General features: G+C 44.8%; 1 protein-coding gene across 1 annotated transcript in view; it reads right to left on the reverse strand.

The window, feature by feature from the left end:
- Window positions 1-25,459, reverse strand: part of DOCK11 (dedicator of cytokinesis 11) — a 240,901-nt gene that overhangs the window by 128,890 nt on the left and 86,552 nt on the right. The window contains exons 25-30 of the mRNA XM_066581860.1: window positions 24,770-24,839; window positions 20,747-20,869; window positions 17,627-17,698; window positions 8,735-8,881; window positions 5,185-5,268; window positions 860-971 (exon numbers count right to left, since the gene is read on the reverse strand). Coding sequence (XP_066437957.1) covers window positions 860-971; window positions 5,185-5,268; window positions 8,735-8,881; window positions 17,627-17,698; window positions 20,747-20,869; window positions 24,770-24,839 — 608 coding nt within the window. The remainder of the gene's footprint in view (window positions 1-859; window positions 972-5,184; window positions 5,269-8,734; window positions 8,882-17,626; window positions 17,699-20,746; window positions 20,870-24,769; window positions 24,840-25,459) is intronic.

The following is a 25,459-nucleotide window of genomic DNA, read 5'->3' on the forward strand; positions in this document are numbered from 1 at the left end:
ATATTCATCTATCAGTTATTAGTCCTGATCATTCTTTCTATTAATCCTTATGGGAGAGTAGTCAGAACTGACTGACATCCACCATTAGGATACCCATACATGCTACAACTGCTCTCTGTCAACCACATACGAATCACCACAAGTCCGGATGCAGAGCTGCCATTAGCGGTAGTCCTCAAGTGGTTACTGCAGGTCAACCATAGTGTGTATGGGGTTCCTTGTTAAAAACATTTCCCTCAACATCTGAAGGTGTCTGTAATTCTTCCAGGATGATTAGATAGCTGTCACATTCTTCCTAAAACAACTGGATCCTCCAATAAGAACCTAAGGTGTATATATCATCTTAACAGTAGAAGCACATAGTGTCACACAAAAGTAATCTGTGTCTGAATCACACACAGGGGGACTTAAGGCCCTTTTACACACAAAGATAATCTTTCAAATGACCGAAAGATTGAAAGATTTAGCGATCTATTTGCATAAAGTGTAAATGGCCATTAACACTTTACCATCTTCATTTGCATGTAAAAGGATCTCCAGGAGTTGTGCAACAGCACAGGAGCGAGTACATGCAGGGATGAGTGTCAGACATCATTTGCCCGACGGTCGTCTCGTGTAAATAGGGCTTTACTTGCATTCGAATGTGTTATCTGCTTAATTTTCTATCATCTTTTCTTATTTTGGGTTGACATTTGCTAGTTTTTCGAAGACTTATGTTTCAAGTTACAATGTCTTCAGCTTGCAATGTTCTGCAGAATGAACTTATATGGTAACTCAAGTGACCCATGTACGTTGTAATAGTAAACTAGAAAGTATTTTGTGTCAATTGTAATACTCAACAGATGAATTTCCTTCTTACCTTGAACTCTTTGCAGCTTAGGCTTGGCAAACGTCATTGGCAAGTTCAGAGGGATGAAGTGCTCATGGCTGCAGATGGTTTGTAGAAATTCAAATTTATATTCATTTAGTATCTGTCAGGTGAACAAGAAATAAGATGTCATATGTTACACATCTATCTGGCAACACTGCATGTGAACAGGAGTCAGTAATAGAGATGAGCGAGCACCCAAATGCTCGGGTCTGCGTTATTCGAGTCTCTCTCTCCCTCTTCCTTTCCCCCTGCCCCTCCCACTCCCCCTCTCTCTCCCCTTCCCCTCTCCCTCTCTCTCCCCCTCTCCCTCTCTCCCTCTCCCTCTCTCTCCCTCTCCCCCTCCCTGTATGGGACCATCTGGGATGCTAACTTTGACAGCCTATGGGTTTGCACAATCTAGAGGATCAGTTACAACAAATGTGGACCGATATGTCGCAGTATACCATACAGAACCTGTAAGCTTTCATGTCCGCTGGTATCACATCTTGTATCCAAGCTAGATCAAGTACAACAGGGTACTAGAGCCTCCATGCCCACCGGTATCACATCTTGTATCCAAGCTAGATCAAGTACAACAGGGTACTAGAGCCTCCATGCCCACCCGTATCACATCTTGCAGCCAAACTAGATGTGCTACAACAGGGTACTAGAGCCTTCCCTCCAGTATTCCGTTTTTCTCAATAAATTATCCTTTTGCCCCGATATTGTAATCACTTATATCTTTGTTACAACCGCACATACAAAGTTTTATTCTATTCCAACAACTGCTTCTAGGTGCTTGAATTTTTTTGACAATGAGTGTAAAATGAACTTTTTGCTTAAAGATGCACTCTGGGGAGACCTTTAATGGTCTCCTTCAAGCGCAATTGACATACAGTGTATATTGGGATACTTAATATACTTACCAGTTGGGTTATTCATGAGAGAGCCCCTCTGTTCGGGTGCCCCATTGTCCTACGTGCCTTGTGCAGAAAGCAGTCAAGTCCTACAGCAGACTGGAAGTTACTTTTCTATACATTCTCTATACATTGCGGCTCTGCATAGAGCAAGTGACTTCTGGTCCACACAGTAGATGCTGTAGAATTTGGATAGTTACAGCACAAGTCATGCGGGACAGCAGAGGACTGGAATAGGGTGGGGCTCTCTTAAATTAAAGGGGTTGTCCAGGGTTAGAAAAACATGTCTGCTTTCTTCCAAACACAGCACCAATCTTGTCCATAGGGTTGTCTGTGGTCTTGCAGCTCAGCTCTACTGAAGTGAATGGGAGTTGGGCTGCAATACCAGACACAACCCATAGACAAGGGTAGCACTGTGCTTGGAAGAAAACAGCCATGTTTTTGTAACCCTGGAGAACCCCTTTAAACAGATGGTAAGTATATTATTGCCCCAATATGAACTGTATATCAACTGCACGTTGAGGAAATGATAAATGGTTTTACCAGAATTCCCCATTAAAGTCAATTTATTTGGTTCTCAATAAAAGCTAAAACAACAAGAACTTCCTCTAAGGAACATAAGTTTCCTTATTACGATATGTGTTTATTATTAGAGAATATGAGAAATGCTAAGATTGTTATCTGCTGTTTAAATGGAAAAACTGTTCCAATATTTACATAATTATGTTCTGCACATCAGAAATGCAGGACACGGCTGTGTAAAGCCCTTGGGGTGGCTGCTGATAGGGATCTTGACAACATGATAACCTGAAGCAACCTAGAATAAATGATAGAGCCTCATTTTATATTGCAGAGCGTGTCAAGCTTATAGCGGCAGTTTCGTTGTTTTTGTAACTATGGCCTTTATGTAGTTCACTATCCCTATAATAACAAACTAATATGCTACAGATGCACTAAACGAACATTTGTAGAGAAAAGCCATGAGCTGCAGCTTTAGGCCTCAGTCAGACGGGCGTTTTTTCGCGCGTTTTGCGCATGCGTTTCGCGCATATATGGAACCAATGGTTCGCTATGGCATCGGTCACATGTCCGCTTTTGCGAAAAATTATAGGGCACGGCGATTCGCAAATCGCGCCTATCGGCGTTTTGCGATTAATGTGCGCACCAAAATCATTTTTTTCGCCGGTCAGACGAAGTTTCATGCGCATTTTGATGCGCACGGCGATTTTTCTCCGGTCAGACGGGCGTTTTTCTGCGACGATTAACGCGGCTAGGTGCAGATTTTTCCCGCGATTTTTTGCCTCCGGTCACGCGATTTGCGCATGCGCATGCGATGCGCAAAACGCGCGAAAAAACGCCCGTCTGACTGAGGCCTTATGAGGTGATGGTCTATGGCAGGAGTGTCAAACTGTTTTTCACCGAGGGCCATATCAGCTTAATGGTTGCTTTCAATGGCTGATTGTAATTGTAAGACTGTATAAATATACCTACTCCTTAACTGTTAGGCCCAATGTCCACGGGCGGAATTGAATTGTGGAATCTGCGCGGGGCACTGTGCGGACCATCCACAGTTCAAACCACCCATAGACAATCATGGGCGCTGGCAGCTGAATTTAAGCATGCGGGTTTGACTTGCGGACCTTCTGGTCCGGAAAATAAAACGCAGCATGGTCCATTTTTCTGCGGGTCCCACACGGATGGCTTCCATTGAAGTCAATGGAAGCTGTCCTATCCGCGGCCTGCCCTGCAGCTGACACTGTAGATGGGAATCAGATCCCACGGGAAAGCAGGAGATTAAAAAAAAAAACTGCGAATGTGCGGTGGCATGCCGGTGTGCCTGCCCACATACGCAGTGGAGAGGATAGAACACCCCCACAGCCACGCAGAGGATCCGGACGGGTAAGTAAAGTCCTCTTGCTGTGGGCAGGGTGGTACTCCCACCCGTGGACATGAGGCTAAGGAGCAGTTACATTTAAGCCCCATTTACACAGGATGAACTGTCAGGCAAACAATGTCTGACAGCGCGTCCCAGGGAAGCTCGCTCCTGTGCCGTTACACAGAAGCGAGTTTAGCTGGCATTACTTCCTTTACTTGCCGCCTGGTGGTTGGCCCTTCAGTTGTAGCCACTGTGCTCTTCTCCCAGCCGGTATAGCCTGACAAGAAGACACTGATAGCTGAAGGAGGACCCACCACCACCACTCCCATCTTACAGGACTGGTCCCCCATAGTCCGCCTACAGCCCTGTCAGCACAGTACCGTCCTCCACACGTAGTATAGTCACTGCCCAATGTAATTCTATCAGTGGTAGGTGGCAGGAGCTGGATGTAGGGGTGGAGAACTGCCAGAGCTGAATTTGTGTGCAGAGGGCCTACTGGGAAATCATCTCAAGGACCACTTAAAATGAGGTGATGGGCCAGATTCAGCCCTTGGGCCTTATGTTTGAAGTGTGGTCTATGGAACTGAGGTAGTAGCATGATACATGTATATTTCAAATAAGGGAGATGGAATAATACCTCCAGAGTGCCACCTATTGGAAGGCAGCATTCCTTTAAGTCAAAGTTAGACTCTTTATACAAGTCTTGTTACAATGACTGGGAATTAAAAGCAAAGCCAGACTCCATGTATAGACAGCTGTTTCAGGGTTTTTGCCCTTCATCAGTATACAGTAGGAGTCTGGCTTTGCTAGTGAGAGGCCTGCGACGGGTGTCAGAAACCCTATCCTTTCTCCTTAGGGAGAGCACCTAGACGGTGAGTGAGGAGACTCAAAACACCATTCATGCTCCTCTGGGTAATATGCAAATAAGGGAGATGGAATAATACCTTCCTCAGTGCCATTTGCCGCATGTATATTGCAACTGCTAAAAGCATTAATTTACTGATGCACTGATATACTGTGTATGTGATCTGTGGAGTCTAGCTGGTTAATTACAACACAAAGATGACAATTATGGGAGCTGGAAAAAAAAAACGTAACCCTTGAAATACATTTTGTACGCCGTTTCCTGAATCTTTATCAATTTCTTTTTGTATTAAATATGTTTTATTTAGATTTTCAGCATTTTTCTTATTTGACAAAAATAGAAAAAAAAACAAAAGTGTTACAACCCCCCCCCCCCCCCCCCCCGTTCCAAGTCTCTCTCATGTATCCAATATATAGATCGTCCAGCATCCGGAGTAAACAGCAGAAACATTAGTCCATGAAACTGTCCATCCTTTCAGATTATCTCTTTACCTTTGGCCCTTTGAGAACAGTCAGTTGTGCTTTCAGTGAGCTCAATCCTCACCTCGGTGAATACTGTACTCTACCCATCCCCCACACACGTACAACAACTTTATATTATAATACAATGTAGAACTACAACAGCGAACGTTATAAATAGTCAACCAGATACATTTATAGAATCTTTATCAATTTACCTTTGGATCTTTAAGACTGAAACCGGACATGTAGTCATTGATGAGGTTAAAGACAAATCCTCTATCCATGAACGTAAGGCATCTCTGAAATAACATGAGAAGTTGGATCATTAACGTTCATTTAATTTCTAATGAAGACAAACGTATCTAGGTAAGACAAAATATCTGGTTTTAAGGCCTATTTACACGTAACGATTATCGCTCAAAATTCGTTCAAACGACCGAAATGAGCCACAACTGTTACATGTAAACGCTACCATCACGCACTTTTTGTCTGAACGATGATTTTAAGGTTAACCTAAAATCCATCATTCAGCCGCAGGGAGATAAAGTATCTCTTAATAGACCACATGCTGTGTTCTCCGCGGAAGTCGGGAGATTACATTGTATTCGCTAAAACTTTCAACCGTTTGAAAGATTATCTTTGCGTGTAAATGGGCCTTTAGAAAGAGGTGGCCTCTTGAAGATTACATGGCAATCAACTCTGGAAATCAACTGTTATCACCAAGGAAAGCCGCTTCAAGAAGAAGACAGTATTGTATGGCAGCAATTCCAATGACTGGTTGCCCATGGTCTTACAGACCACTAGGGGACCACACTATGTGACATCCATATGCTCTACTAGGACATGAGACAACTCCTTTAACCCCTTCCTGCTCCAGGACGTACCGGTACGTCCTGGGAGCCTGGTACTTCCCGCAACAGGATGTACCGGTACGTCCTGGGGATAGCGCGGGATCACATAAGATCCCGCGCTATCACGCAGCGGGAGACGGCTGTCAGTCACAGCCGGCGTCCCGCTGCAACAGCGGGGGGGCATCGAAGATGCGCCCCCCGCTGTTAACCCCTTCCCTGCCGCGATCTAAGTAGATCGCGGCAGGGAAAGAGTTCACAAAGGGAGCACGCTCCCTCTGTGTCTCCGGCCGGCACTCACGATGTCATCGCGAGAGCCCGGCCTGTCACCATGGCAACAGGATGCCAGACACTGGCGTCATGTATTGCCTGTGCCTATAATCGCTGTACAAGCGATAAGGCATGGCAGAGCAGTAGCTCTGCCATGCCTTATGACAGCGATCATAGGCATAGTGCTGCAAGTCCCTCAGAGGGACTCAAATAGTGTAAAAAAAAAGAAAAGAAAAGTGTAAAAAAAAGAAAAATGTAAAAAAAAAATGTTAAAAAAAACCCTTTTTTATGCTTTTTCTAATATTAGCATAAAAAAAGGGAAAAAAGTTAAAACCCCACATATTGGGTATTGACACGTCCGTAACGACGTGTACAAAAAGTTGAACACACTTTTTATGTTGTACAACAAAAAGCGTAAAAAAAAAGCTAAAAAACAGAGGCAAAATGCTAATTTTTAGCATTTTGCCTCCCAAAAAATGCAATAAAAGTGATCAAAAAAGCCGTACATTCCCCAAAATGGTACCAATAAAAACTACAGCTGGTCTCACAAAAAATAAGCCCTTATAGAGCTCTGTACATAGAAAAATAAAAAAGTTACAGGACTTTGAATGCAGCTGTAGAGAAAAAAAAAAGATTTCCAAAAAAAAGGGGGTTTTATTGCAAAAAAAGGGTAAAAACCTGAAAAAAATATAACAATTTTGGTATCGTTGTAACCGTACCGACCCGCAGAAAAAATTTAGTGTGTCATTTATGCTGCATGATTAACGCTGTAAAAAAAAGAAAAAGAAATCTATGGCAGAATTAATGCGTTTTCTCTCCCTGTTATCATTAAAAAAAAATAAAAAAAATTTACGATATAGTCTATGTACCCAAAAGTGGCACCGATAAAAACTACAGCTCGCCACGCAAAAAACAAGCCCTCATACGGCCGCGTCGGCAGAAAAATAAAAAAGTTATGGCTTTTGAAAAATGGAGATGGAAAAATACCCCAAAAAATCGCTTGGTCCTCAACGCCAAAATAGGCCGTGTCATTAAGGGGTTAATATAAATCGGCAAACCGGGCAACAAACTGTCATTAAATATGATTTTTCAGAGAAAATACTCCATGGTATACGAGTCTATTCACATAACCCAGAACTGACAATTAAGCAGGAAAGGCAAAGCAAGTACCGTGTGGCATCACCGCAAACCTTGTTATAGGGCTCCGCCAAACCAACTTCATCAGCAAGACAGTTAAGGGCATGAGATTAATAAACCATCTCCACTCTGCCATCTGTGCCCATGTCATCCATATTCAATGTCCCTAACTGCACCCCCTTTGAATGGAGATGGACTCCCTACATAGCAGCTGTTGTGACCTCCACCCTGGTAGTAACACTGCTGTATGGGAAGTAAATTCTCTAGGCAAGACATCAAACTTCCATGCAGCAGAGACGTTGGCTGCATACAGAAGAGAAATCTGGCCACATGACTCGCTGATGTTTATTGATAAACGAATATGCTGTCAATCCTGCCAAATGCATTGGCATTAGAGATGAGCGAACGTACTCGTCCGAGCTTGATGCTCGGGCGAATATTAGGGTGTTCGGGATGTTCGTTATTCGTAACGAACACCTCACGATGTTCGGGTTACTTTAACTTTCTTCCCTGAGAAATCTTTTCTATATGCGCTCAATGGGGCCGGCGGCAGCAGCGCCAACCCCATTGAGAACATATAGAAGACAAATCCTTCTTCTCTGCCACAGCTGTAACAGCTGTGGCAGAGAAGAACGATGTTTGCCCATTGAATTCAATGGAACCGTCAATACAGCCGACTCCACTGAATGCAATGGGCTGCCGGCGATCGTGGGATGAATTGTCGGGAAGGGGTTAAATATATAAGCCCTTTCCTGCAATTCATCCAGAAATGTGTAAAAATAAAAAATATATATATACTCACCTGGTGCCGGCAGACGGAGTTCAGCGCGGCAGGCTGCAGTTCTCCTGAACTGCTCTGAACAGCTGTGAGTAGTATTTAGCAGCCGGGGATTTAAAATCCCCGCCTGCTGAATAAGATGCCTCTGAATGGTCACAGCCTGACCAATCAGAGGCCAGCCCTCACTCACACCCATTCATGAATGGTTCCCATCATTTTCTTGAATTGCCAAGATTTTCACACATGAAAACCTTAGCGAGCATCGGCGAAATACAAAAATGTTCCGGTCGCCCATTGACTTCAATGGGGTTCGTTATTCGAAACGAACACCCGAACATCGCGGGAAGTTCGTTTCGAATAACGCGAACCCGAACATTTTGGTGTTCGCTCATCTTTAATTGGCATGTAAAAGTAGGTCATATCAAATGTGCCAAAGGGGAATGTTACAAATATCAATACAAAGTCAGAGCCCTAAGTATCCAGGCAGGGTTGATAAAAAGAGCAACTTCCTGGCCTACACTGGCATACACATGGTGTATGTAATATCAATATGCTAGAAAGGTTAGCAAGGGGGTTGGGAATGGGGGATAAGGGTCGAAAAATGCTGGTTTGTGATACTATTAAATTGAAGCTTCAGAAAAAAAGTGAAATTTGTCAATAATCTCAAAATATGAATATGTCACCTACAGTTCCAGTGCCTTGTACACAATGCATGCATAGAAAAGGCATTACCTTGATGAAGCTGGCCAAGCTCATGTTGACATTTCGGGACTCCTCTGGAATCTCGGCATATCGTATGGTGACATGCGGTATTATTGAGAGCAGCAGAGAATGGAGAACATTTTGATAAGAGTCTGGAAACCTCTGAGGTCGAGGCACCTAAAGAAAGTAAAACGGCAGCTTAAACCCTTAAAAACAGAAGATATCAACAGCTCAAAAACATTTGTCCCTTCACTAAGAGGAACGGAAAACTGAAATATTATAAATAGGATGGTGTGTAGGGATGAGCGAGCATGCTCGGTAAGGTGAGGTACTTGAGCGAGCCTTGCTCATCTGGAGTAACTGCCTTCTTCTCCAAGTGTGCTCGGGGGGGGGGGGCAGCGGGGGAGAGCGGAGGGGAGAGTGAGAGAGATCTGTCCACACCCCCCCTGCTACCTCCCAATGCTCACTCCCGCCGCCCCCCCCGAGCACGCTCAGAGGAGAACACAGTTACTCGAGATGAGCGAGGCTCACTTGAGTAACTCACCTTACCGAGCGTGCTCGCTCATCTCTAATGGTGTGTTATCTCCTTGTTGCCTTTATAGTGTGTTCACACGCAGCAGTTTGCTCGAGCGAGCATTGCCCTTAGCGAGTACCTGCCCGCTCAAGACAAAAGGTTCGGGTGCCGGCGGCAGGCAGGGAGATGCGGGGGAGAGCGGGGAGGAACGGAGGGGAGATCTCTCTCTCCCTCTCTACCCCCCGCTCACTGCCGCTACTCACCACTCCCCCGCCGCCGGCACCCGAACCTTTTGTCTCGAGCAGGAAGGTACTCACTAAGGGCAATGCTCGCTCGAGCAACTGTCCTTAGCGAGTATGCTCGCTCATCTCTACAGAAGACCTATTGTCTAAATATTTTACCGACAGTGGGGCAGATTTATAATTCAAAAGTGCAAATTGCACCAGAAAACTATCTGACATACTTTGCGCCACGTTTACAATGTATTTTAGGCCCTTTGTGACACGTTTTCTGGCTGGTCCAAAAAGGAATATTCCCTAAATTGTGCTAAAAATAGCATGACATTGTGCCAAAAGTTTGAGGTAAACTAAGCCAACTAATGGGTGCTATAAACTTAAATTAGACAGTCTTAAAATTCACCAGATTCACCATTCAGCTCATACTGTCTGTCATAGTTTGCACGGTCTCATTTTTAGATATTAGCAAATGAGCCGCAGTGTATGAACTTACAGCAGAGCATCTATACGTGCGCTTGTATCAATGGCTCATCCATAAGTCACTGCTCATGAAAGTTATGTGAAATCCAGAGGCGTAACTTAAAGCTTCTGGGCCCCAATGCAAAACTTGTAACGGGGCCCCCAACTATAATGCTTTACTCATAGTACAGGGCTCCCTATATAGAGAAGAGAGGTCTTATGGGCCCCCTAAGGCTCCTGGGCCCGAGTGCAACCGCATCCCCTGCATCCTCTATAGCAGTGTTCCCCAATTCCAGTCCTCAGGGACCCCAACAGATCATGTTTTCAGGATTTCCTCAGTCTTGCATAGGTGATGTAATTATTGTCGGTGCCTCAGACATTGCCACAGGTGTTCTTACTATAGGATATCCTGAAAACATGACCTGTTGGTGGTCCCTGAGGACTGGAGTTGGGGACCCCTGCTCTATAGTTACGCCCCTAGTGAAATCCATGAATACATGCGCATAAGGGTGACTATCCACTACAGTTCTTTTTCACTGTGAAATTGGCAGCGTTTTTTTTCCTCCAGGGGTCTAAGGGACTTGTTAATGTTAAAATCGCATTGCGCAAATCGCGATTTTGCGGTAAATTGTGATCTTGCCGCAATGCATTTTTAGCATTAGAAAGTCCCATAGACCCCTGGAAAAAAACAACCCTGGAGTCATTTCTAGGTTCCCAGGACTGACTCCAGGATGATCCCTAAATCTATGATTGGGTCACAGGGTTTTGAAGGGGAAAGTATCCCTTCATCATCCTGTGGCCACAGGGATTGGAGACTGCTCTAAGAACTGGAGTTGTTAATCACAGCTTGTTCTTAGAGACAAGGAACCACTAACTCCACTCTTCCACGCATGACACCAAGAGACACTGCGGCAGTCTGAAGACCTGCACCGCCTACTAAAAGACAGTGAGCAGTCATTAAGGACTTAAAGGGGTTGTCTCGAGGAAGCAGTAAAAAATTTTTTTTTGCCCAGTCCCCCTAATTAAGCAAACATTACTAAGCCCCCCTGTAAATGACTTTTCTAGCTGGTTTGTACTTACAGTTCCAGCGTTTCAGCAACTTATAAAAAGTTTCCCCAAGATGGCCGCCGGCTCTTTTCCCGTCGCTTGCTGTAGCCCGACGTGCGCGCTCCCGAGACGCTACCAGCTGTGTCTCCCTGACAACCAGACGCCCCGCAGCTGCCGACCGGACCCCGGGATTGAACGCGGCCGACCAGTCACCCACCGCCAGGCAGCAGGTAACCGGCGCTAGCCCCCGGCTCCCCGCGCTAGCCCCCGGCTTCCCCGCGCTACCCCTGGCTTCCCCGCGCTACCCCCGGCTTCCCCAGCGGCAGGCCCCGGCTCCCCAGCGGTAGGCTCCGGGGCCCAGCGGTAGGCCCCCGCTCCCTAGCGGTAGGCCCCGGCTTCCCAGCGGTAGGCCCCGGCTCCCCAGCGGTAGGCCCCGGGGCCCAGCGGTAGGCTCCGGGGCCACAGCGGTAGGCTCCGGGGCCACAGCGGTAGGCTCCGGGGCCACAGCGGCAGTCAGTCACGCGTCACCCCCCTCAGTCCGTCACCCATCACTTACCTGGGCGGCTGGGCTGGGCTGCTGGGCTGGGCTTCTCGGCTGGGCGGCTCCAGTTTCTGCACCTTCCTCTAACAGAGGATGGTAGCAGAATGGCCGCTCCAGCGCGCTCCCGAGAAGATACAGCTCGTCTGCGCATGCGCAGAAGAGCTGTAGCGGCGAGCACACTGAAGCGGCTTGTGCTCAGAGCAGAAGACATGACTGCGCAAGCGCGTCTAAAAAAGCAAGCCGCCAACTAATTTAGACGGCACCATGGAGACGAGGACGCTAGCAACGGAGCAGGTAAGTGGAATAACTTCTGTATGGCTCATATTTAATGCACAATGTATATTACAAAGTGCATTAATATGGCCATACAGAAGTGTATAACCCCACTTTGTTTCGCGGGACAACCCCTTTAAGGAATTAATCAGTACAGAATTGAAAACAGGAAACGAAAACTGTTAAAAGGTGGAGAGTGACATTACAGGGGTTGTCTCTTGAAGAAAAAAGGGCATACAGTATTGCTTGAAAGTTTGTGAACCCTTCAGAATTTTCCATATTTTTTGCTTAGATTTGATCTGAAACTAAAGCCGATTCTCCTCATGCCCATGACAGCCCCTGTGAGAGTCCACCTTCCTCTGGACAGGAAACAGGAACCTCCCAGATCTCTTTAGCACAAGAACACCTTTCATTTTCTCAGCTCCTGTTCCCTGTCTACAGGACACTTTGGGAATTGTTGAGGTAGCTGTTGATTAGCTATCTCAGCTCCTTCAAGGATTCCTCCTGATCTCTAAAGGTATGGACTGCAGGGATTCACTTCTAAACTCAATGCCATGAGAGGCTACCTGTCCAGTGTTAGTCCCCACTGAGAGCCACTGGTCAAGCTTGGAATCATTCTCTGGTTCTCCGTGGCAGATGCTATGCTCCCCTGTCTCTGGAGGTCAGGAAGGGAAGGCTCTTTCCTTCTGGGATCCTTCTCCAGCAGTTGTGGGAGAACGTTTCAGTGGTGGAGTGCTTCCTGTTGGAGGTGCTGCTGCACCTGGGCCAGAGGTTTACTACATGTGACCTCCTGCTTTATCTGATGTTTCCATCAGCAGATCGAGTTCAGGTGTGTACTAATCTGGGCGACGCTTAGTATCACCGCTGATTGGAGCAGGGTAGTGGGGGGGGGGGGGGGGGGGAAGAAATTAGCGCTTTTCAAAAATATCAGCAGCCTGTCCTTAGTGGATTAACCTTACAGTTGTAAAGGATTGGATTCCACTTTTGCCTTAAGCACTCAATAACCAGACTCAGGACTGATGGCCTTTATCTATGGTTGCCTGATGCCGCTACAGTCTCTCAACTTTTGCCTGCTGCCTCTATAGGCCCCAGGCTTTTGTCTAATTCCTCTATAGGCCCCAGGATTTTCTCTAATGCCTCTGTAGGCCCCAGGCTTTTGTCTAATTCCTCTATAGGCCCCAGGCTTTTCTCTAATGCCTCTGTAGGCCCCAGGCTTTTGCCTAATGCCTCTATAGGCCCCAGGCTTTTGTCTAATTCCTCTATAGGCCCCAGGCTTTTCTCTAATGCCTCTGTAGGCCCCAGGCTTTTGCCTAATGCCTCTATAAGCCTCAGGCTTTTGCCTAATGCCTCTATGCCTTTACCTATGTCTCATGGCCTCTGGGCTCGGAAGCTGACCTATGACCTCTGTCAGTAACAGTTCAGGTAAAAAAAAACAGCTTTGCACGACTGAGGTAAGACTTTTTTGATGATTGCATAAGAATAAGATGAAAAGAAAATGAGGTGAAGTTTTGGGTATATGGAGGTTACATTAGGTAAGACCAAGTAAATGTTACCTGCCACAGAAACTTTCTTTCTGAAGCCATGTCCTTACTTGAAGGAATAGTTGTAAAGTGCCTTTACCGTTGACTGTTTGCTTTCATTAGAATACGGATTATTAGGATCAGTATTGCTACTTTGGCTTCGGTTTGGAGGTTTAATGTGACAAGCTATGTATTGTACACAAATCCTCCTAATTTTCCAGTTTATAACTGAAATTAAAATTTATACATAGGCTTGTCCTCAGGTTGTATCATCCCAATGTCGGGGTGTAATACTGTGGTCCTTTCTGGAAAACATCCTTCCCTCTTTTATCAAGATAGGATAATAAGAATATTAAAAAAAAGCAGGGTCTATTATCTGGGTGGCTGTAATGGGGAAACTACTACAGCAAGGGCCCGTTGGATCCTGGGGACTAACAAGCTGGCATATACACTCTTTGTAAAAAAAAGTCAAACACCTACAAGGAGTTGTGGTTTTGCTGCAAACTCGGCATGCAGGGGTGGCATAACTAACAGGTAGTGGGAGTGGTCGTGTGTTGACTTAAAGGGGTTGTCCCGCGAAACAAAGTGGGGTTATACACTTCTGTATGGCCATATTAATGCACTTTGTAATGTACATTGTGCATTAATTATGAGCCATACAGAAGTTATTCACTTACCTGTTCCGTTGCTAGCGTCCTCGTCTCCATGGTGCCGTCTAATCTTCAGCGTCTAATCGCCCGATTAGACGCGCTTGCGCAGTCCTGTCTTCTGTCTTCTGAATGGGGCCGCTCGTGCCAGAGAGCGGCTCCTCGTAGCTCCGCCCCATCACGTGTGCCGATTCCAGCCAATCAGGAGGCTGGAATCGGCAATGGACCGCACAGAAGACCTGCGGTCCACCGAGGGTGAAGATCCCGGCAGCCATCTTCACAAGGTAAGTAAGAAGTCACCGGAGCGCGGGGATTCGCGTAAGTACTATCCGTTTTTTATTTTTTATCCCTGCATCGGGTTTGTCTCGCGCCGAACGGGGGGGCTATTGAAAAAAAAAAAACCCGTTTCGGCGCGGGACAACCCCTTTAACTCCCTACTGGACTAGCCTAAAACTGTACTTATCTGCAGTCCAGTGGCATCTAAGGAGAACCACAGCTGCACCTTACATCACCTACTTCTAGTGGGTTACCCATCCACCACGGATGGAGCCCCGGTAGCTGCTGTTTCTATTGGAAATTCACGATGGCCTGATGAAGCCGAATAGCTGCTGCAGCCTCGAATTGGCATGAACCTCTGTACTGGGGTGCATCTAACTACCGCGCTCTGTAGAGCCTGTGACCACTAGATATGCCTCAAAGACACAATTGAAGAGATTTTGCCAAGTAAACAGAGTTTGGGAAGGGGCGCAATATTCGAAAGCTGGAGTCCGGATGGTCGTATCGACGAATTGCCCGCCAACTGGGCAGTTCTGTCCAGACCGTTAAGAGGAATTGGGGGTAGTGGATGCATGACGGCTTGCACACATGACAACCAGGCTCAAGACACCCACAACAGATCACCAATAGAGAGGATCATCTGATTGTCCCACAAACACGAGTAGCTCCAACTGTTTTGTTGTCTGCCATCCAGAGACAGGTGGAACTGTCATTACAGGCCCCTGTGTCTGGCCATTTCCAGGCACTTTGCTGAAGGCATGCCGACACCGCTCACCACTGCAGCAATTACCAGCAGGGGTGCCGCAGCTCTCCGCTGGTAATCACGCCGGCAGCGCTGATCCCGGCGCACATGGACGTCAGTGTGCAGCCAGGATCCTCCTCCCTTGAGTCCCCTGCTCTTCAGTTCCGCAAGGGAGGACTCGGGGAGGAAGCGTTCCGGGCACACACACTGATATCAGTGTGTACCCGGGGATCAGCGCGAGAAGAGGAGGAGCGGCGCTGACAGCAGGGAGGAGGTAAGTATATGGGTTGGGGGGGGCTTATTATTGTTACTGAAAGGGCTTATTACTGGGGGGGCTTATTATTGTTACTGAGGGGGGTTATTACTGAGGGGGGCTTCTTATTGCTATTACTGAGGGGAGCTTATTATTATTGAGGGGGGCTCATTACTGGAGGGGGGCTAACGTTGCTATGGGGGTATTTCTATTGAGGGGGTTAATATTACTAGTTGGGCCACTGTGGGGGTCATTATTTTACTGGGGCCACTATCAGGGTCACTATTAGGGCTCATTTGCGTTTGCAAAAATGAACGCAGGTGGGCCCATTGAAATAGTGCGTAAATATGCAGTGAATACATATGTTTCCCGCGCATTCACCATGTATTTGCGCGGCCCATGCACACGGGCGGAAATTCCGCGGCGGGATTTCCCGCAGAATTTCCACCTGTGGAAGCTGCCATAGGATTGCATTAGAAAACGCAATCCTATGCAGACGGCCGCGATTTGTCCACACGAAATCTTGCGCAGTAAAAACAAAATCGTGGCATGCTCTATTTCTGTGTGAGGCTCGCAGAGCCCCGTACAGAAATGTCACTCCCCGGCCGCTGGCTCTGCGCATCTCCACATCACAGAGCTTGAGCCGCGGGAGCAGGTAAGTACTGCGCTGGTTCCTGCAGGGGCGCGGGTCGGGTCCCACTGCGAGAATTCTCGCAGCGGGATCCGACCCGGTCGTCTGCAGGCGGCCCTTTGAAGGTCATCATAAGCCTGATGCGGCCCTCGGTGAAAATGAGTTTGACACCCCTGATCTAGAGACTCAGTTACAGCAAATGTGTAATGATATGCTGCAGGATACCATGTGGAACTTGTATGCCTCCATACCCACCTGTGTCACATTTTGCATCCAAGCTAGTGGCACTCAACGTGGGTACTAGAGCCTTCCTTCAAGTGTTCAGTTTTCTACAATAAATTATCTTTTTGCTTTGATACTGTATCAGTTCCTTATATCAACGTTACAATCTCACATAGAAAGTTTCATTTGATTCCAACAACTCCTTCTAGGTGCTTGATTTTTTTTCTCAATCAGTGTACTTCTATAGGGTTAGAATGTCTATCTGGTTGTATGGCACGGTTACTACATCAGGAGTAGGGAGCACCAATATTTTCATTTATCAAATCAGTAAGACAGTTTTTTATATTTTCGCTAGTACTCTATTGGTGGATTCTCCAATCCAATGGGCTGTTAGCCATCAATAGAATAGCAACCTCCCCCCTACTTATTTATTTATCTCAGGCACTCATAAACCCTCAATACTTCGAGGTAACCTAAACATATTTCAAATATTTTCCAAAGGAACCAAAGAACTTAAACCTATATACTCTGTACTATATGATCATGAACATTTTCAAAAAACTTACCCACTGAGGGAATGGGAGAAGGAACTGCCTTGAGAATTTAGTGATAAAGAGTGGAGGCAAACTTTCCACTTGACACTTAAAGCCCTGAAATGTAGCTCACATGTGGAAATTATAATAAAAATTACATTGCGTTGGTATTACACTCCAGTTCACCTTCCATGCCCAAATGTACCCCAACTGCATGGCTAACTGCTGGAGGAATTGTGGCAATTGGGGAACTTTGCTGCATATCTAATGGAGCTGCCCTCTCCTTCAGCAATACTGGGTATTTCATTTATTATCCTCTTTGATTGGTCACGGAGTCTCAAAAACTCCATCTTTACCTTTTGCTGAGTGTGGGTTCACATAATATTCCATTGAAATTTAGAATATTGGGATGTAAAATATTGTTGTAGCATGTTGTACTCTGTTTTGAAAATGAAAACTTTTTAATAAATACTATTGAAACAAACTATCTGCCAATTCTAAAGGTTCACATACTTTTGCCACTCATAGACGCGACATTGGATCATTTTCATCAATAAATAAATGATCAAGTCTAACATTTTTAACTCATTTATTTGATTTGGTTCTCTTTATCCACTTTTATGACTCGTGTGAAAATCTGATGTAGTTTTATGTCAAAGAGAAGCAGAAGTATAGAAAATTCTAAAGGGTTCACAAATTTTCAAGCACCGCTCTATGGACATCAGAAGGGACCTCCTTGTACAGGCTGGAAAGGAGATCTGCTCTGTATAAAGGCCTCCTGCTCTGGCAGACTTGAGTTGTCATGAAACTGTGAAGGGTGGCCATTCATCTGAATGGCTGCCATGTAATATTACATCTCTCCTGCAGCAAAATCCCTGGACACCCGCAGTGCCAAACCCCTGAAAATCAGCGTTTTGATTGGATGAATTTTGCAAATGGTTGTTTCTGAAGACAACCCCTTTAATAGTAAAATCAGATATATGCCAAATGAGTTTATATAGACTTTCTTTTCTCGCGGCACAACTTACCTTGATTTTGTTCTCTTCTATTAGGTACAATGCCATTGCCTTTGCCAATGCTTCAAAGAAAAACCATGCGTACTGGAAAAAAAGTAACAGGGTGACAAGGTGAGGCTGAACATCATTCCCATTTACTAATCAACCTAGAAAAGACGTCTAAACCACAGTCTGCATTGGGCATGTTGAAGCAGGCTTGGGTTTGGTTGGGTTTTAAGTGTTAATGAATTTAGTTCTTCATATATGATCAATACTTCAATAAACTGTTGAAATGGTTAAAAGTATTGGCTATTGCAGGGTCGAGGCATCGTCATGTGTCCTGCATAGAATTAATTACACCTACAAGGGTTACTCATACTTGTAAATGTAATGTCAATATTGAGCTAACCATTTCACCGGCTCCTTGTTTATGCCCATCGGGCTAATGATTAATCTTGGATTTTATAGAATAATAAGGTCTATTGTGGTTTCAGCCTTCGGGAAAATATGCCTTGCATTTACATATCCGTTAATACAAGGTGATCTATTCAGCCCATCTACAGTCAGTAAACCTTCCTTCTAGTTTACCTTTTTATTTATATGGGCCGGAATAACAATATTGTCATCTTTGCCAACTTCTATAAACCAAAAATAACCTTTTGTTGCAGCAAAAAGCACAACGGATTTCAATAAGTAGTCTTTTATTTAAAAGGAAAGCCAACATTCAGAACCAGGTAGGTAAACATGATTCCAAATAAGCCTGTGTGGCTAAATGTGCTGCTACCATACACACACTATGTAAATCCCAAATTTCCCCTTCTGCCTGACCCCCATTTAATTCGCCTGACAATTCTGCCACACTGCAGTCGGTCACATAAGTCAGCGGTGAACTTGTCTCCATAACGTAAGATCCACTGACCCTCCTGGGCTTCAATCATTCATAGGAGCTTTTCCCTTCTTCTGATTTTCACTCCTGAATAGAGATGAGCGAACGTACTCGGTTCGGGTGTTTTTGCACTCGAGCACCGCTTTTTCCGAGTAACTGAGTACTCGGACGAAAAGATTCGGGGGGCGCCGGGGGTTGCAGTGGGGAGTGGGGGGGGGGGGGGAGAGAGAGCTCCCCCCTGTTCCCTACTGCTACCCCCCGTTCCACCCCGCTCACCCCCGGCGCCCCCCGAATCTTTTTGTCCGAGTAGTCAGTTACTCGGAAAAAGCGGTGCTCGAGTGCAAAAACACCCGAACCGGGTACGCTCGCTCATCTCTACTCCTGAATGATTGACGCACTCCTAGGACAGTGGCTGGTGCTGCTGCGGGTAAGAGGATGGCTGTCATAGGCTCAGATTCTGAGTGGCACGTACCCTTTCCACTGATCTGATGCCTACATGATCTGCAAGAGTGTCGGTGAGTCCTACAGAAGGTAACAGGAATGCCAAAATGTTGCACAATGCCACATAACAACCTTCTTATTTTTTAATAGAAATATGCCCAATCTAATCTAGTCCATCCAACCATCTTTGGAACCCCAGCCTTATTAGGGTTGTGCCGTGTTTGACAGCTATCCCCTATCAATATGATAACTTTCAGAATGTTGGGGTTTGACCGCTATTCGAGTTCCAGTGCTCGGCTATTTCTGACGGCTCCAGTGAAATGAATTCAATGCTGATACACATGTGCAGTCACTGCAGCCTTCACTTTAGGATGCGCCAGAACCCCTTTCTAGGGAGCGTTGGGGGTACCAGTGGCCGGACCCCCACTGATTCTGTGGATAGGGGGGATAACATTTAATACAATAGGGTTTTACGCTTTCACCACTATTATGACGTCATATATTACATATTGTAAATGTTACACACAGGACTAGAGAATTAATTTGGGGGGTAAATATTCATAAGTGAGTAAACTACCTTAAAACATAGTGTAGGAAAACTGCATTTTTTCCTATTTACAATATTTCCCCCTAATAAAATAACTACAAAGTTAAATAAGCTTTAAATAAGAAAGAAGCCTCATGTGTCCTAAAAATAAAGGAGTAAAACCTTTTTAGGGGAGTCTAAAGGCCCATTTACACACAACGATTATTGCTCAATATTCGTTCAAATGATGCACAATTATCGATTGTAATTATTGCGTTGTAAAGGCGGCCATCGTTCACCTTTCGGCTGATGATTTTAAGGTGAGCTTAAAATCTATCATTCAGCCAGAGAGATACCATAGCCCACACACTGTGTTCTCAGCAGGTGCCGGAGATTACATTGTATTCCGCCGACAGCCCGTGCGAGAACAATGCAGCTGTGTGCAGAGCCCAGCCCACATGCCGGGCTCTGCGAACAACTCCCTGAGGACCTTTTACACGCGAATGAAGGTTATAAAGTGTTAATGGACATTAGTGTCCATTAACACTTTATGCAAAATGATCGCTAAAACTGTCAATCTTTCAATCGTTTGAAATATTGTCTTTGCGTGTAAACGGGTCTTAAGTTGCTGGAAAAAAACATCACCTTTAGAATATAGCTATATAAAAGGTGAAATTTTGCTCTGAACACAAAGGCCCAAAACCCCTCTGGTCATAAAGGGGTTAAAGATAATATCAATAAGTTAAAGTATAAATGTTAAAATTTTAAGTAATCTCGAAGGTCAAATTTTGTATTGCTCTACGGCGTGATTTGCCCTTTGGTGGAATTCTTTATCAGTAAAAAATGATTCCAATTAGAGATGAGTGAGTATACTCGCTAAGGCACATTAAAGATTTGGGGGCCGGCGCCGGTGACAGGTGAGTTGCGGGGGGGGGGGGGGGGGGGAGAGAGAGAGATCTCCCCTCCGTTCCTGCCCGCTCTCCCCCCCGCCCTCCGCCAGCCCCCAAATCTTTAGAGACGAGCGGGGAGATATTCGGCTAGGGCACTACTCGCTCGAGGAATGTGCCTTAGCGAATATACTCGCTCATCTCTATACAAATCCTTCTACAAAAAAAAAAATCGGGTAAGAGAAATGTTAGTGTTTAGAAATAAATGCAGCAAACATGACAAACAGCCTAAAACAGAGTGCTGTGATCCCAGCAATACACAGCTTTCATTTTAACCCTTACGTTGTATCATGGCCGGCGCACGTCACATCCAGACTCTGCCATAACCCAGAAATCACAGCCGGGCGCATTACCTTCAGTAACTTATTGATTGCCAGGAAATCAGCCGACTGCTTCAGAACTGTAATCATCGTGCTAGCCAAGATCTCATGGAGGGTCTTGCTTTGAGAAGGCTGTTTCGCTGTTTTGAAGACATACTGCAAAGATCAAAACAATGAATGTTAGTTAACCCCTTACTGACCAAGCCTGTTTGGGCCTTAATGACCAGGCCAAGTTTTGGAAATCTGACTTGTGTCACTTTAACATAGAATAACTCCGTAAAGGTTTTGCATATCCAAGTGATTCGCCACACATTGTACTTCATTAAGGGGCTAAAAATAGACCGATAGAATTTGTGTATATTTATTAAAAGCGCCAAAATTGGGAACATTTTGAAACAATTGACAGTTTTTCACATTTTCAACTGCCACACGTCAAATATGTGCAAATATATTGTACAAATGTTTGATAAGATATATATTTCCATCTGTTTACTTTATTCTAGAAGCACACTGGAAAAACTTTAGTCTTTTTAACCATTTAGGAGTCGCACAAATTTCAACATTAATTAATTATTACAATTTTGAGGAACATTTTGTTCTCCTACACGAAGTCAAGTTTGCAAAGGCTCATAGGTGTCAGAATGCTAGATACCCCCACAAATAAGCACACCTTAAAAAGGGTTCTGTCATTAAAAAAGAAAAATTCTATACTTATCTGTTCCTCCTCCGTCAGTCTACTTACCAGATCTTCACCTCACCTATCTTCTCCTGTCTCCTGCAGTCCGGGGGGCTCACTTCACCTTCAGCTGGCTGATTCCTCTTCTTCCTCTGAAGTTACGTACATTGCTGGCAGTCTTTTTCCTGCCAGCCAATGTACATTACATCACAGCTCACAAGACAGCAGGGGGAGTGCCAATCTACTGCAGAGATTGCTCGTGCGAGCTGTCTCTGAAATAGATCGGAATTCCTTCCTAGCCAATGAATGCTACAGTGACCCAGCCAGCTCCATAACAAGCCGGCCAGTGTGTGGTGAGGTGACCCGGTGGCACCGCAGAAGTTCAGCCAGGAGAACATGTGGTAAGGAGACTGACGATGGGGGAATTGAGGAATAGGTTGAGTATAGATTTTTTTTTTCAATGACTATACCCCTTTAATGTATTCACTGAGGGGTGTCAGGAGTACTTTAACCCCACAGTTTTTTTCAGGAGTTAATTCAATTTAGACAAGAAAAAATTTCATTTTAAAGACAGCGTACATGAAAATGAGGATTTGCACCCAAAATGGATACCTCTGTTTGTCCTGTGTTCAAAGACATACACATTGTGGCCCTAATCTTATGTCTGTATGCACAACGGGGCCCAAAGCAAAAACAGCAGGTGGCTTTCAAAACAGAAACTTTGCTTGAAAGTGCTTCAGGTCCCATAGTACACTGGTAGAGCTCTTGAGCTACCAAAACGATGGAGAACCCCCACAAATGACCCGATTTTGAAAACTACACCCCTCAACGAATTTATCTAGGGGTTTACTGCATATTTTGACCCCAATGTTTTCAAATGAATCTAAGCAAAGCAGAAGGAAAAAATTACGACTTTCATTTTTTTGGTAATTGTGCAATTTTAAAAAGTTTTTTTTTGTACAGCACACACGTGAATGAAGACTTTTCCCCCCAAATGGATACCCTGGTTTGTCCTGTGTTCAGAAACATACCCATTGGGGCCCCAATCTGCTTACTGGACACATGGATAGGACTGTAATGGAGGGAACATCCTTTGGCTTTCAGGGCATTTTTGTTTCTGTTGCAGTATTCCTTTTGCAAACCAATCACATCCATATCTGTGCCTTGTCATAAGTGTGTATATATATGTATGCCTCTTTGGATCCATTTCATTTAAGCCTGAAGAAGAACCCTGCGCTGGTTCGGAAGCTCGCATTAACATCATGTCTTTTTGTTCTCCTTTAACCCCTTGAGTGGCGGGTTTCCTACCACCCTGTTGTGCCCACCAGGGCAGGTTTTTTTAAAATGATCTAATCATTGAATTTCAACTAATTTTGCAGTTGCGTCTCAAGAGCCATAACTTTTTCATTTTTCCATTGACATGGCCATATAAGGGCTTGTTTTTTGCGGGACAAGTTGTGATTTTTTAAACAGGGGGGAGGAAAAAAAGAAATGGGGAAAAAAGAAAAAAAAGGGGCCATGTCATTAAGGGGTTAAATAATGTATTAACTTCCTTCTCTGGGTCATTATGACGCATGGATACCACATGTGTGATTGTATTTTTGATTTTTTACAAAGTAAAGGGAGACAAGTGTTTTTATAATTTTTTTTATAATTTTTTAACTTTTATTTTAAATTTTTTTTTTTTTTTTGTCCCTTTAGGGGACTTCCACAGGGACCCATCAGGACCCCTGATCACATTCCAGGGGTCCGATGGTGACAGCCCTTTACATGCTGCAGTGACAGCCCTTTACATGCTGCAGTCACATAGACTGCAGCATGTAAAGGGTTAACACAGCAGAGATCTGAGGTTTTCTCTGATCTCTGCTGTAAGAGCTGGTACCTAGCTGTCCTCTGGCAGCCAAGCACCAAGCTCTCCCTGCCACAGAGACCATCGGCTTGCTTCTGACAAGCCAATGGTCTCTATGGCAACCTGTAAACAAAGCAGGAGATTGCCGGCATATTGGCAATATCTTCTGCTGGTTTTTCAAAGCCCTTGCTTTGTTCTCTGTGGGTCTGTGCAGGTAGAGCACACTGTCACAGCTTGTGGCATTGTGCTCTGCAGCTCCCATAGTGATACATAGCCCGGAAATCTTCCGGGCTATGTTGCTATGAGCAGTGGAGCTCGTCCCGGAAATTTTCCGGGCGTGCCACTCAAGGGGTTAAAAGGTATCATATCTATGGGATTACCTGGTTTCACTTACTGGGAACAGTTACAGCAGAGAATCCACAGCGTCTGCGTGTGAACAAGAGTCGCTTCTATCCCATTCACTTTAATAGTAAATATTTCTACTGCACAAAATCTGAAAATGCCAGTAAGTATTAACCCCTTCACAACTGGCCTATTTTAAACTATAAAGGGAAAATAAATAATAAAAAACAAATAATAAGGGATTGACACATTAATGACTTATTCTTAGGATGAGGTATCAGTATACAATTGGTGAGGGTCTGCCACCAATCAGCTTTCTGGAGAGGTCACGGTGCTCAGTCAAGCGCTGCAGTCTCTTCACTATGTATCAAGCATCATTTATTTTGTAGTGGCTGTGCCTGGTATAGCACTAAATCCCATTCACTTGAATAGAACCGAGCTGCACAAAGGCCACAAGACAAATGAATATGACATCAACGGACAAAGAATAAGCTTTGAAGCACCGCTAACCCAAGCACCGCACCCTCTTCAAACAGTTGATTGGAGATGGACCCCCACCAATCTGATCACCTACTCTGGGGTCCCAGATAATCCCTTTTTTCCTAGTTTTCTTGTCATCGCATTTCAAGAGCCACACCTTTTTTAGTTTTTCTCCAATATAGCTGTATAAGGGCTTGTATTTGTGGGATACGCTGTATTTATCAATGGTGCCATTTTTGCTGGGGGGAGGGATGCATTAAAGAAAGCAGCAGCTCCGCCTTTTTTGCATTTTAAGTTCTCTATTCCGCAGTACACTGTTACTTTTCTCTTTCCTTTTGCAGAAGCAATCCAATATAATGCAGGATTCATGAGGGAATTTAGATTTGCTGTGGTTTGCTACCCATCGGCAAACTGCTGGCTGTATAAAGACCATCTATATCCCATTTCCAAGCTGTAGACTTTAAAAGCCTTTAGTGCTGATTACTATTCTGAATAACTTGGGTTATAATCAGATGATGAAGATAATAACATTGTATCACTTCCTGTACATTCCCTGTAGGTCTATAGATGAGTTTATATCACCCTCCTATATATACTATAGATGTAAAACTATGCAAGGTGCCATCGGGTGTCAGCAGGATTCACATAACGATTACTGACTATTTAAATGACGAAACCCGATATAAGTAGCAATTAGCCTTTACGTTACCTTTATAAAAGACCGGAGGTAATGATCTAAACCTTCTTCGTGGCACTTGGACACAATATGGAGCAGAACCCTTCAATGAAAACGGCATTTAAAATTAGGAAAACATTAAACTGTTCATTCAGTCATTTCATAAATAAAGGCGATGCTACAATATACACATTCTAATATCGGAAGGTCTGCAGTGTCTTTTTTGTAACTTATCTCCCTTAGCGGTCGTCATGATCCGCCTCGGACGCTCTGTTATGTATGTATCCATGCACACTTAGCTAGATCCTTTACCGTTTCCCAGGTGGATCAGGACAATCACTGCCAGGCTGCAGGATACAGACACAAGACGCCTGTGGGTTTTCAGGCAGTATGATGTAGGGGGTCGGGTTAGCTTGATTTTCAGCTTATGTATTTGCTGCTCTTGACATAAAAACTGTATACTGTATATATTCCATTCACATTGCAGTCTGCTCAGTTTTCAAGCTAGGATCAGTTACAACAGAACGCTATTATGTGTCGTGCTCCATTTCTGATTGTAATATGTTTGTTGAAGGCAGAGGCGTAACTTGAAGCTCCTGGGCCCCAATGCAAAACCTGTAACGGGGCCCCCAACTATAATGCTTTATTCATAGTATTGGGTTCCCTATATGGAGAAGAGAAGCCTTATGGGGCCCCCAAGGCTCCTGGGCCCGGGTGCAATTG

This window comes from Eleutherodactylus coqui, chromosome 10, assembly GCF_035609145.1.
Source record: "Eleutherodactylus coqui strain aEleCoq1 chromosome 10, aEleCoq1.hap1, whole genome shotgun sequence".
NCBI lineage: Eukaryota > Metazoa > Chordata > Amphibia > Anura > Eleutherodactylidae > Eleutherodactylus > Eleutherodactylus coqui.